Below are 14,023 nucleotides of genomic sequence, written 5' to 3'. Positions count from 1 at the left end.
TGCAGTATATCCTAGATACAATATATGTTTGCAGAACCGAACAGTTCTCTTGTTGCGTAGGGAGAATTGGATTCAGAAGGTATAAATAATCCGGGAAGAGAAACAAAAATGCAGATAGTTCACATTCGTTTCCCAGTGTTCTTTCTTTGGGTGTAGCTGCTTTTGTCCGTCATTTATCAATTGAAACTCAGGTCTCTTTGTCAAAGAAATCCACTTCCATCAAAATATGTCCTCATACAATATCGTTGTCGAAGTGTATAATGATCTCCTGGTTCTGCTCATTTCACTTAGCATCAGTTCATGTAGGTCTCTCCAAGCCTCTCTGTATTCATCCTGCTGGTCATTTCTTACAGAACAATAATATTCCATAACATTCATATACCACAATTTACCCAGCCATTCTCCAATTGATGGGCATCCATTCATTTTCCAGTTTCTAGCCACTACAAACAGGGCTGCTACAAACATTTTGGCACATACAGGTCCCTTTCCCTTCTTTAGTATTTCTTTGGGGTATAAGCCCAATAGAAACACTGCTGGATCAAAGGATATGCACATTTTGATAATTTTTTGGGCATAATTCCAGATTGCTCTCCAGAATGGTTGGATTCGTTCACAACTCCACCAACAATGCATTAGTGTCCCAGTTTTCCCGCATCCCCTCCAACATTCATCATTATTTTTTCCTGTCATCTTAGCCAATCTGACAGGTGTGTAGTGGTATCTCAGAGTTGTCTTAATTTGCATTTCTCTTATCAATAATGATTTGGAACACTCTTTCATATGAGTGGTAATAGTTTCAATCTCATCCTCTGAAAATTGTCTGTTCATATCCTTTGACCATTTATCAATTGGAGAATGGCTTGATTTCTTATAAATTTGAGTCAGTTCTCTATATATTTTGGAAATGAGGCCTTTATCAGAACCTTTAACTGTGAAAATGTTTTCCCAGTTTGTTGCTTCCCTTCTAATCTTGTTTGCATTAGTTTTATTTGTACAAAGGCTTTTTAATTTGATGTAATCGAAATTTTCTATTCTGTGATCAGTAATGGTCTCTAGTTCATCTTTGGTCACAAATTTCTTTCTCCTCCACAAGTCTGAGAGATAAACTATTCTATGTTCCTCTAATTTATTTATAGTCTCGTTCTTTATGCCTAGGTCATAGACCCATTTTGATCTTATCTTGGTATATGGTGTTAAGTGTGGGTCCATGCCTAATTTCTGCCATACTAATTTCCAATTATCCCAGCAGTTTTTATCAATAATGAATTCTTTTCCCAGAAGTTAGGGGCTTTGGGTTTGTCAAACACTAGATTGCTATAGTTGACTATTCTGTCTTGTGAGCCTAGCCTTTTCCACTGATCCACTAATCTATTTCTTAGCCAATACCAAATGGTTTTGGTGACTGCTGCTTTATAATATAATTTTAGATCAGGTACAGCTAGGCCACCTTCATTTGTTAATAAATGTTTCTTGATTGATTGTTAATAGAAAGAATATCAGAATAGGAATTCCAATGATTTTGTGATTACAAGAGTCACCTTCACCCAGAGAGAGGACTGTGGAAATGAGGCCTTTATCAGAACCTTTAACTGTGAAAATGTTTTCCCAGTTTGTTGCTTCCCTTCTAATCTTGTTTGCATTAGTTTTATTTGTACAAAGGCTTTTTAATTTGATGTAATCGAAATTTTCTATTCTGTGATCAGTAATGGTCTCTAGTTCATCTTTGGTCACAAATTTCTTTCTCCTCCACAAGTCTGAGAGATAAACTATTCTATGTTCCTCTAATTTATTTATAGTCTCGTTCTTTATGCCTAGGTCATAGACCCATTTTGATCTTATCTTGGTATATGGTGTTAAGTGTGGGTCCATGCCTAATTTCTGCCATACTAATTTCCAATTATCCCAGCAGTTTTTATCAATAATGAATTCTTTTCCAGAAGTTAGGGGCTTTGGGTTTGTCAAACACTAGATTGCTATAGTTGACTATTCTGTCTTGTGAGCCTAGCCTTTTCCACTGATCCACTAATCTATTTCTTAGCCAATACCAAATGGTTTTGGTGACTGCTGCTTTATAATATAATTTTAGATCAGGTACAGCTAGGCCACCTTCATTTGTTAATAAATGTTTCTTGATTGATTGTTAATAGAAAGAATATCAGAATAGGAATTCCAATGATTTTGTGATTACAAGAGTCACCTTCACCCAGAGAGAGGACTGTGGAAATTGAGTATGAATCACAACCTAGCATTTTCACTTCTTTTGTTGTTGTTTGCTTGAATTTTCTTTCTCATTTTTTCCCCTTTTTAATCTGATTCTTCTTTTGTGTCAAGATAATTGTATAAATACATGTGCCTATATTGGATTTACATATATATATATATATATATATATATATATATTTTTACCATGTTTAACATATATTGGATTACTTGCCATCTAGGTGGGGAAAAGGGGGGATATGGTAACACAAAGTTTTGCAAAGATCTGTGGTGAAAATCATTTTTGTATATGTTTTGAAACTAAAAAGCTTCAATAGAATTTTTTAAAATAGAAATTTAAAAAAGAATACCAGGCAAGATTCATGATACTCACATTCTAATCCCATCTCTCTGCCAGGGACTAGTTGTGAGACCTTAAAGAAGTTTGTGTCAGACTATCAGAACCCCATCTCTGAACCTCATTTTTTCTCTTCTGTGAAAGGTTTGAACAGACTCCACAGTCCAGGCTTCAAAAGCTTGCCTATAGTGTTTACTTTCTGGGTTACTTGGTCAAATTATTTCACTTCTCTACATCTTCATCTGAAGGCTGTGCCACCACTTGTCAACTGTTATAATAAAGATTCCTTTTATGTACAGTAGCTTCTGAGGTTACTTCTAACTTGCAAATTTTATAATCCTTAGTTTCCCCATCTGGAAAGTTAGGAGGATTCTGGGGGTTGTTTTTTGTTTTTCCTAACTTTAGATCCGTGATCCTGTAACTTGCAAGGTTTCTTTCAGTTTTGTGAGCTCCTGAGTTTACAGAATCACAAAATCTCAATAGCACAGGCCAGCAGGAATCTTCTCTGCAATATGCCTGACAAGTGGCCAACCAGCCTCCACTTGACAGTTCCCATCAACTGCGATGACATGAGCTGGCTGTAATCCTAAGCAACCTGTTTCACTTTGAACATCTCTAATTGTTGGGAAATCCCTCCTTACATTCAGGCAGAAGGTGTTAATCATTAATTATCTATAGGGCTATTGTTTTGACTGACTTGTTCCCCAATCCATGCCCAACCAATGCCCACATTGGGTATATCACTTTCCAAGGAGTTTGTACAAGACAATTTCTAAAATAAGACAATTTCTTATTATGCTTTTCCTCTGAATTTATCTTCCAGCTTATTTATCCATCTACTTATCTATCCATCTCTATGAATTATACTTATGCATGTTATATATTTGTAATATCTAATATACATAGTTGCATATATTATAATATATTACATGTAATATCAATCTAATGTTGCAGTATCATATATATGTTTGTATAATGTATGAAATTCTGTTTATATCATTTATATTATATTATGTCATCTATATTATATATGTATATTATACATTTGTATTATAACATTCTACATTATTATTTATTTGTATGTTGTCTATAGGTTGTCTATATTATACATAGGTATTTCATGTATTTGTATCTATAATATGTATACTATATTCTATGTTACTCCTTTGTGGAGGCAGCTGGCAGCATGCTGGATAAGGCCTGGAGTCAGGAATATCTGAGTTAAAATTTGACCTCAGATACTAGCTGTTACCCTGGACAAGTCATTTACCTTTCATTTCCCTCAGTTTATTCAGCTACAAAATGGGAATAACAGCAACATCTGTTTCTCAGGGTTATTGTGAGGATCAAATAGAATTTTATGCAAATGTAAAATGCTTAACACAGCGTATGGCACATAGCAAGTGATGTAGAAATGCGCATTTCTTTCCCCCATTAAAATATAAACTTATTGAGGGCAGGAACAATTTTCCCCTTTCATTGTATTTCCAACCCTGACAACAGTGCCTGGTATGTAGTAAATGCTTAACAAATGCTGGTTGTTTGAGAGACACTTGATAGATAACACAGATATTCTGTGTCCTGTTCCAATCCTCTGTGACTAAGGTCCCTTTCAGCTCTAAGAATCTTGTTTCTATGGCATACATGAAGGAGTCAAGTGGTTGCAGAAGAGAAGTGATTCTGAAGCACTCTTCCTAGAGTGGATTCTTAATTACTTTCTTTTTGCTTAATAGCATTTTTTCCAATTACATACAAAGATAATTTTCAACATTGATCTTTGTAAGATTTTGAGTTCCAGATTTTTCTCCTTCCCTCCCTTTCCTCTTCTGCCCAGCAAGCAATTTGATATAGGTTATACATGTACAAACATGTGAAATATATTTTCACATTAGTCGTTACGAAAAAAGACTCAAAACAAAAGCAAGAAAAATGAAAATTACCTTCTTAATTATCTTCTTTACAAGCCTTTCAGACAGGAAGATCCCTACCTAGCTTTGGATGCTGCCTCTCCTTGAAGTAGATCAACAGCTTTTAGAAATGAGGAGTATTTGGCCTGTGAGATAATGCCCCATGCTCTAGAGTGGCAGAGGCAAGTTTAAGGGCAGATAAGGACTTGAAGATTCAAAAATATTAGTGAAAGGGCAAAAAGGAGTAGGAGCTATATCTGCTGTATTTCTTTAATTTTGTTGAGTAACTTGTATGGGCTCTACTGGATTAGTTTGCCATTTCCTTTTCTAGATCATTATACAGATGAGAAAACTGAGACAAACAGGGTTAAGCAACTTGTCGAGGTTCTACAACTAGTTTCTGAGACCAGATTTCAACTCCTGACTCCAAGCCCAGTACTGTATCCACTGAAACACATAACTGCCCCCGTATTAGGCACATAGCATAGTAAAACCGTGCAATATTTTTCTAATGATCTGTTGTGTTAATCTAATTCTTTTCATCTTGTACTTATTCAATTGATTCCCTTTTACTTCAAATGCAGAACTTCACATTTAATTCAGTTCAGATTATGATCATGCCTTCAAGGCATGATCAAGAATATATTCTTTATTCAGTATGCATCCAGGAATCACTGAAGGTTTTAAAGAGCGGTGTAGCATAATCAGAGCAATATTTTTTTATTATTTTTAAATTTTTATATATTTTTTTCTGTTCCAAATACTTTCCCTCCCTCCATTTTTTCTCCTACCATTGAGAATGCAAGGAATATGATACCCATTAGAGCAATGCATTCATAAAGGAACTTGGCCAGGAGGATGAAAGAGAGAGAGCTAAGACAGGAAAGACAGGAGAGGTAGGGTGCCAGGTTCTAAGGCTTGTTCCAGAGTATAGGACCAAAGAGATGAATGTCTGAACTAAGAGAGCTTCAGTGGGAGTGTAAAGGAAGAGACAGATGCAAGGGATATGACAGGGGTAGAATTAACAGCACTTGCTAATTGATTGGGTGTGTGGGATGAGGGAGAAGAAAGAGTCAAAAATGACGAAGGTCAGAAGCTTGAGTGACTGGGAGGTTGGTGCTACTATTAATGGAAATAGCAAAGCTACAGGAAGGGAGTAAGTAGGCACTGGGGATATGATGGTGCTTGGTTTAGGATCATTTGATGAGCTTGGTACGTACAAATGACTTAATTATACCAATTTTTTTGAGATAATGATACCAAGACCCAAAATGATTAAGTGATTTTCCTACAGTCGTACAAAATTATTACTGCTACTATTATAATTATCATGACTCACAGTTATATATAAAGTTAACAAAATATGGTGAATGTGCAGGTGTTATAATCCCCATTTTATTTATGAGGAAACTGAGGCTCAAGGAGGTTAAGCCATTTGTCTATAGTTACACAGTAATTGGCAAGGTCTGGGATTTGAATTTGCATCTTCTGAATCCAAGTGTAGTTGTCTCTTTACTAAAAATGATTTTAAATGGAACACCTAGTTCTTTACCTTACATATATACTTTTCTCTCTCTGTATTCATACCATCTGATTTCTACTCTACTGCAGTTTTGTTGATTGTATAAGAGTACAGAGCCCTCAATAAGTACTGTTTAAGCATTTGATTGATTGAATGAATGAGTTATGATGGAAGCGAGAGAGGTGAGAGCATGATTCCTCAGAAATGTGTAGTGTTGTTGAACGTGGAGAGATAAAAGAGAAGGAAGACTTCCACACATTTTTTTTATTCTCTCTTTTCTCCAGAAAGATTCCCAACCTACTCCTAAACAAACCACGGTCAGATGGCATTGGGAAGAGGATTGCAGAGCCCAAGGACATTGCTAATTCTTTGGAACCCGCTGTCATGGAGCAAGGTTGGTCTTCTCTTTGATAAAGTTTCTTTTATTGTTTTTTCCCTTATTGCCTGGAGTCTAGTTGGTGAATTCTGGCTTGAGATTTCGTTGCTGTGATTCTCAAGCATGCACATAAATCACTGTCCCAGGTCCATGATGGTGAATCTCCATGATGGTGAACTTAATTACAAGTACGCCCTCTCCATTCAGAATGTCCACACTGTCATCCAGGGACTTGAATTACTTTAGGTTTGGGTTAATCAGGTGGGGAATCTGTACTTTTAGAAACACTGGGTGGATTTAAAGGGCTGCAACAAACTGTTGGGCTCAGAACAAGTACATCAGAGCCTAAGGTAGAAATTCTCTGGCTTGACATAGTTAAGAGTAACAAAAGGTCTCAGAGCCAGAAAGTTAATAACTAAGGAGGAGTAATCAGATTCTGTATGTCTACATAGATGGAAGAATGGAGTATATCAGAGATCCTTTGGACTCTTGCTATTCACCATTTTTTGTCAGTAACTTGTATATCATGTTTGTTAATTCTAGATGTGACATTGATGTGGAAGTATCTGGTTCTTTCCTTAAGTCTTCTCCATGGTTGTCTTCCTACCCCATTAATGACTTTGCATTTATACAGACATATATACGTGTATACACATATAGGAATATACATATATGTATGTATGTATATGTGTGTGTATGAAAATAACTCATTCCTTCCTGATTTGCCAGTCCAGTGTTCTATTATACGATACTATTTCTTTACCAAGAAAGTTGGAATGTTATCAAGGTACATTATAGAGGCATTTTTTTTCTTAACCCAGGTCCCAGAAGAAAGACTTTTCTGCTCATGGAGCTCTGATAAGGATAGGCATTGACATCCGCTCCATAGAGTTGGCAGTTTTATTGACTATCTAGTATATGTGGGCCAATGACTGGGGACCATAGGGAGCTCCAGATTGGTCAAGGGCTTCTCTTCCATCAACCAAGAGGATTTTTTTTTGAATTTTTAATATGTGCTCAGAGCTATATTAGGAAATACAAGAAAAATGGAAGACAATCCCTCTGCTCTCAAGAAACAAATGATTTTATGTGCTATAGACAACTAGAGCCATAGGAGACCATAGAGATAGAGTGTGGACTGAGGTTATGAAAGGCTCCCTGGGGAAGGTGAGACCTAATCTGGGCTCACCAATTTCCCGAGCAACCTAAGGCTAGACTGCAAAGCTTAAAGTTGTATTTGGGGTAATTATTTATAATAATAATAGTAAAAACTGACAGTTATACAGTGCATTTAGATATATGAAGTGTTTTATATACATTACTTAATTTTAACTTCATGATAGGTAGGTAGCTACTACAGATTTTATTATCACCATTTTATAGATGAGAAAACTGAGGTTCTCAATGGTAAAATCACTTGTCATGCAGCTAAGCTGGTATCAAAGGTAAGATTTCAACCTAAGACTTCCTTCTCCAATATTTAGAGCTTTAGCCTGAAAGCTGTGTCGTTATATTTGTCAGCTAAGTGATTCAATAGATAAAGGACTGGGCCTGGAGTCAAGAAACCCTTAATTCAAATATCAGCCTCAGACACTTAATAATTGTGTAACCACAGGCAAGTCACTTAACTTCTGTCTGCCTCAGTTTCCTGATCTGTAAAGTAGGGATAATAATAGTACCTGCCTCACAAGATTATTGTGAGGACCAAAAGAGATAAGAATTGTAAAATACTAAGCATAGTGTCTGGAACATAATAAGAGATGCCAGCTTTAATAATAATAATAGTAATCTTAAAATTATACATTATTTTAAGATATGCACAGTTTTTCACACAGAGCACTATAGGTTTAATTATTCCCATTTTATAGATGAGAAAACTGAAACTTTGAGAGGTGAAATCACTTGTACATGCTTTCACAGCCAAGATAATGTCAAAGGCAAGATTTCAACCCAAGTCTTCCTGTTCTGCCATTAGATAATTTATCCGTAGGGCATATGTTCTTGAATTTGGCAGCTAGGTGGTTAAGAAGATAAAGCACTAATCAGGAAGACCTGAATTCAAATTCAGCCTCTGGCATTTACTGTTTGTGACTTTGGGCAAGTCGTTTATTGCAAAATGGTAATAAGAATAGTGCCTATCTCTCAGGGTTGTGGTGAGGATCAAATAAAATGATTTTCAGGCCTGATACACACTCTGTATACAAAGCTAGATCTTGTTATTATTAAGATTATTATTTGCTTAAAGTTCACACCTACATAATGCCAAGCAACATGCTGTTATATGAGTCAGTATAACACATTCATTCACCATCCCTCTCCCCCCCCCAGCCTTTCTTTTCTGTGTATATGTGGGGGCGGGTGGCCATTGGGGTTAAGTGACTTGCCCAAAAGTGTTAAGTGTCTGAGGCCAGATTTGCACTCAAGTCCTTCTGACTCCAGGGAGGGATGCTCTATCCACTGCACCATCTAGCTGCTCTCATACATTTATTCACAATATAAAAGCAGAATGCTAGCTATCAAAGGAAACTTAGGTCCTAGACTAATAGAAGTGAAAACATCCTCTGTACCTCCATATTGGAGGGATATTAAAACATAAAAGATTTAAGCTAGGAAGACCCACCAAATGCAGAACAATGAAGATTACAGAGAAGAATCTGAGAACTTTAGAATATAAGAGCACAGAAGATCTGTGAGGGACTTAAGAACATAGAATAATCATAGCGTAATAGACCCCCAGCCCCAATTTCCGTTGCAACAGCCCTAGAAGCATCTGGTATGGATGAAGCACTGGTGTAGCCACTGCAAGAGAGCTTCTGCAACCTAGTACAGCAGTGTTATAGCTGCCAATTGCTTCCATCCTGGAAGACTGGCTGAGATCCAAGTCCTCCTTGCGGGCCATCTCATCATTAAACAGGCAAGCTGTCATAAAGATGCATAGAAGAGGTTTTAAACATATACTTCCAGTTGGTGACCTTTAAGCCCCACAAATTTATACAATCAGAAATCCATCCCGTGACTCACAGGTGGAAGGCTATGGCCTCCATTAGGCCCCATTTTTATCATATTCACCAAATGGATAACAAATTGAATTGTAGTTCCGTGCTCATTTCCCTGTGTGAATTCTCACACTGTTTCTCTCAATCATTCTCCTGCCTCTCTCTGCTCAGTGGTGTGTATGTCACCAAGCCATTGCAGTCTGCCAATGGGAAAGCTCATGCTCCCACCACTCAGTCTCTTGTTTAATGCTTTAAATGGAGATTAGGAAGATGAGGTGAAGAGGGCAGAAGTGAAATTCAAAGGTATTATTCCTAAACTGAAGGATGTTTCAGACAGCATGAAGGATGTACAGTATAAAAAAGAGATTTTCAAAACACAAGAAGATAAGTTTCCCCAAAGAGAGAACACTGAAGGTAAGGGTGAATGGTGATAAGTAGAGCAAAAGCACATTTAAGGATGAGAAAATATGATATCATAGAAAAAGCACTAGAATAGGAGCCTATAAATTCTTAAAAGTAGGAATAATTTTCATCTTTGTACCTGAAAGTCTTGCACATAAGGAAATATTTAACCAATGTAGTTTGAAGAAATCTAAATGCTACTTGTTTTTTTTTTTTTTTCTACTTTTCTTTGTATCCTCTGTGCTTAGTTTAGTGCCTACACATTGTAGGTGCTTAAAAAATGCTATTTTACTAATCCTAGTCATTAGCTTGCTTAGTCTTAATCACTTTACTTTTCTAGTTTAGTTTCTCCTAATCTGTATTTCTTCTATTTCCATAAAATGGAGAGATTAGACTAAATCATCTCTAAGGCCTCTTCAGCTTAAATGTTGTATGTTCTGTATCCTAACATTCTACGTCCTAAGGCCCCTTTCTGTTCTATTATTCTGTTTTAATAATCTATATTCTGAGGTTCCCTCCAGCCCTAATACTCCATGTTCTGCTAAGATTCTGTACTCTCAAGATCTCTCCCAGATTTAACATTAAATGTTTGAATTTCTCTTTCAGCCCTAATACTCTGTGTTCCACACCCTAAGAGTCTTTAAATTTTATAAGTTTAAACATCCCTTCCAGCCCTAATATTCCATGTTCTACAACTAAGGGTTGGTGGTGTTAAAAATACATCCCAGGTCCTGTTAAAGGACAAATGGCAATGAGAGAGTCCTCAGGGGAGTGACTATTGTGCATGGCAGAGCAAGGAGACAATGGTTCATTTAGATGTCAGTTGTGAATGCCTCCTTATCACAAAGCTGGAAGGAAATTGTAGCTGGATAAGGCCCTTGTAGGGGGAAGGACCTGATTTCATCTATAAAAGGAAGATAATAATTCACTACCTAGCTACCTGACTACCCAAGGGGATATTCTGAGATTATGAGGAGGAACATAGGATACATTGGGCAATTCAGTGAAAACAAAAAATAAATAAAACAAAATCAAACAAAAAATCCTAAAAAAACAAAAATTAAGCTCTCTGAAGTAATTCAGCTAAAATGCAGGAGTTGATTTTACTTCCAAGAGGAGGAAAGCCAAGTTGTTAGTCAGGATGGCATAGCAGGGTCTCTCTGTGGCTCCGGGGATATTGATTTATTTTCTTTTCTTTTATTTTATGTTTTGTGACATGGACCTCTTTGGCAGCCTAACAAAGCTTATGGACTCCTCAGAATAATGCTTTTAGATGCATAAAGTAAAACATGTAGGTTTATAAAAGAAACCAATCATGTTGAAATACAGATATTAATTTTTTTTAATTCACAGACCCAGATTAAAAACCTCCAGATTCTTAGCCAAAGGAGAAATTCTTCTGGTCCCTGACATAAATCTGGCAGAGGGAAACGAACATTAGATTTGTCATGAAACAGGGAGTAAAAAACCTGGGTTCTAGCCACTACTCTACTCTACTCTTGTAGCATGACCTTGGGTGTAGGTCATTTCTCTTTCCTGAGTTACAATTTCTTCATTTATAAAATGACCATTGATTGGACTATGTGGACTCTGGTTCCTGTTATAATGGATAGAGAAACTAAAAAGAGATGGGTCACATTCTGTATCTGATTCTCACTTGTTGTGTGACCTTAGATTAGTCACGTAGCTTCTTGAACCTCAGTTCTCCCCTCTATAAAGTGAAGATAATAATAATAGCACCTGCATTGCATTGTTGTTGGGAGGATCATGTGAGATACTAGTGTAAAAGAATTGTACAAACCTCAAACCTACAAACATTGTACAAAAATTGTACAAACAAACCTACAAAGATATCCATTAGTCATTATTAACATGTTTTAATTGTTATTATTTTTTCTTCTTTCACGTTAGATGTATGTTCCATTAAATTCAACAAACATTTAATAAGGATGCTCTGTTTTCAGGATGCTCTCCTGGAGGGAGAAGAAAAAGAGCAATCCATATTGTAACCTTTTCTAATAACCCTCTAAAATAGCTTAAGTGGTAATAACTATTTTAAAGATAAGAAAACTGAGGCTCAGGTATTTTTAGTGATTTCCCTGTGGTTAATTAGCTAGTGAATTTGCAGTCAGGAATTGAGTCCAGGTCTCTTGACTCCTAAAATTAAAATTAAATTTTAAAATAAAAAATGACAGCCATTGCTTTCATGTAATATATTGACCATTAGGGGGTTATGCCAACAACTCAGAACACTATATAGCAAAATAATACACAAGAATTTAGGGAGGTGTAAAGTGGGTTATGAGTTCCTAATAGGTTTGAACAAAGAATATAGGATGGATGCATTTTGGATCAGAAAGCTGGTTTATCTTCAAGGTTTTTTCTAATTTTAGGATCTCTTAGATCCTAGGAAGAGATGACATTTAAGGAGATCTTCAAAAGGTTAGTAGGAATTCATAAGATTGCAGATTTAGAATTAAAAGGGACCCTGTGAAGAAGACTTCAGGCCCAGTTTTTTCCTATAATGAGGCATGGAGACGTTTAGATGATTTGACCGGTATTACACCTTACTGTATGTGAGGCAGGATTTTCCTAAGTTCAGTTCCCTTTCCATTTTTTCATGCAAACTCTAATTCAGTAGGGGAAGCATATGTATCAGGGATTCCTTTCCAGGTCTAAGGAATAATGGGAACAAAGACAAAAGAGTCGAGTAAGGCATGTTTATGTCCTGGCCTTCTCTTTTTCTTTTATACTATTTGCTTGTGATTTCATCAAGTCCCATGGGTTCACTTATTATCTCTATGCTGATGATTCTCAGATCTGTTAGCCCTAACCAATATCCAACTCTCTAGACTAGTATCACTAACTGTCCACTGAACACTCAAACGGGTGATCTATAGATATCTTAAATTCAGCATATAATTGAGCTCATTATCTTTCTCCCATTCTTTTTAACTTTCCTCTGTCTTCCTGTTCATTCAGGCTGACAAGCTAGATGTCTTCCTCATCTCCTCATTCTATCTTCCACCCCATATCTAATCTGTTGCCAAATCCTGTTGACCTAACATCTCTTCTCTGACACTGCCATGGCCTGGTACAGGCCTTCATCCTTTCACCTCTGGACCATTACAATGGCCTGCTGGTTGTTCTCCCTGCTCCCAATCTCTCCCCACTCCAGCCCATCCTCCATTTAGGATCAAAGTGGTCTTCCTAAAGTCTAGATCTGACTATGGTATCCTATCCCTACTCAATAAATTCTAGGAAGTACCTGAAGCTTTTTAAAAATTATTATTATTATTCATATCACCCCACCCCCCTGTTCAATAAACTCCTGTGGTCAGGAATCAAACAGATAAACATCTAGCCTACCCAACTTTCACTCATCCATGGATTTGATACAGTGACTTGTTCAAAGACCCTGGCCCCTTTGCTGTTTTTCTCATAAGAGACCCCCAATCTCCTGACCTTGGAAATTTTCACTGGCTACTTCACCTTCCTGGAATTCTCTCCCTCCTCATTTCATTCTTCTTGTTTCCCAGATTTCTTTCAAATTTTCTTCAAGTATCTTTTTTTATTTCAGTAGTATTTTATTTTTCCAACTACATATAAAGATAGTTGTCAACATTCATTTTTGTAAGATTTTAAGTTCCTATTTTTTCTTTCTCCCTCCTTCCTTACCTTCCTCCTTCCCAAAGCAGCAAGCAATCTGATTGAAGTTATACATGTACAATCCTTTTCAACATATTTCAATATTAGCCATATTGCAAAAGAAAAAATTTTTAAAAGGATAAAAACTACAAGGAAAAAAGCAAACAAAAAAGGTGGAAGTCGTATGTTTTGATTTGCATCCCATTTCCATTGTTTTCTCTCTGGATGCAGAAGAAATTTCCTTTCCCAGGTCTAATGGAATTGTCTCTTCAAGCATTTTTTAAAGTACAAAATTACAAAAATTGTAAAATTTGTAATATTGTAAAACATTGGGGATACTTTGTATTTATTGTTTGTATATAGTAAATGGCATATTGTCTAATTGATTAGACTCTAGTTACCTTTAGAATAAAGATTTCCTTGAGGAAGAGATTGTCTTTTTTGTATGCCCAGTATTTAATGTAGTGTCTGGCACATAGTAGGTGCTTAATAAATGGTTCTTGACTTGAATTGACTTTGGCCGCAACATAGATAGCATAAAGTAGAACCACATCAAATAATGCTTGACAAGTGGGGCAACACCAGATTTTAGGGAGCCCTGGGATGCCAGGA

The 14,023-nt window shown here is 36.5% G+C and overlaps 1 protein-coding gene across 1 annotated transcript in view; it reads left to right on the top strand.

The window, feature by feature from the left end:
* Positions 1-14,023, top strand: part of TENM4 (teneurin transmembrane protein 4) — a 1,176,249-nt gene that overhangs the window by 316,589 nt on the left and 845,637 nt on the right. The window contains exon 3 of the mRNA XM_051987214.1: positions 6,274-6,383. Coding sequence (XP_051843174.1) covers positions 6,374-6,383 — 10 coding nt within the window. The 5' untranslated portion in view covers positions 6,274-6,373. The remainder of the gene's footprint in view (positions 1-6,273; positions 6,384-14,023) is intronic.

Source organism: Antechinus flavipes, chromosome 3 (assembly GCF_016432865.1).
Source record: "Antechinus flavipes isolate AdamAnt ecotype Samford, QLD, Australia chromosome 3, AdamAnt_v2, whole genome shotgun sequence".
NCBI lineage: Eukaryota > Metazoa > Chordata > Mammalia > Dasyuromorphia > Dasyuridae > Antechinus > Antechinus flavipes.
The sequence above is the reverse complement of the archived record's forward strand: the minus strand, read 5'-3'. Positions and strand labels throughout refer to the sequence as shown.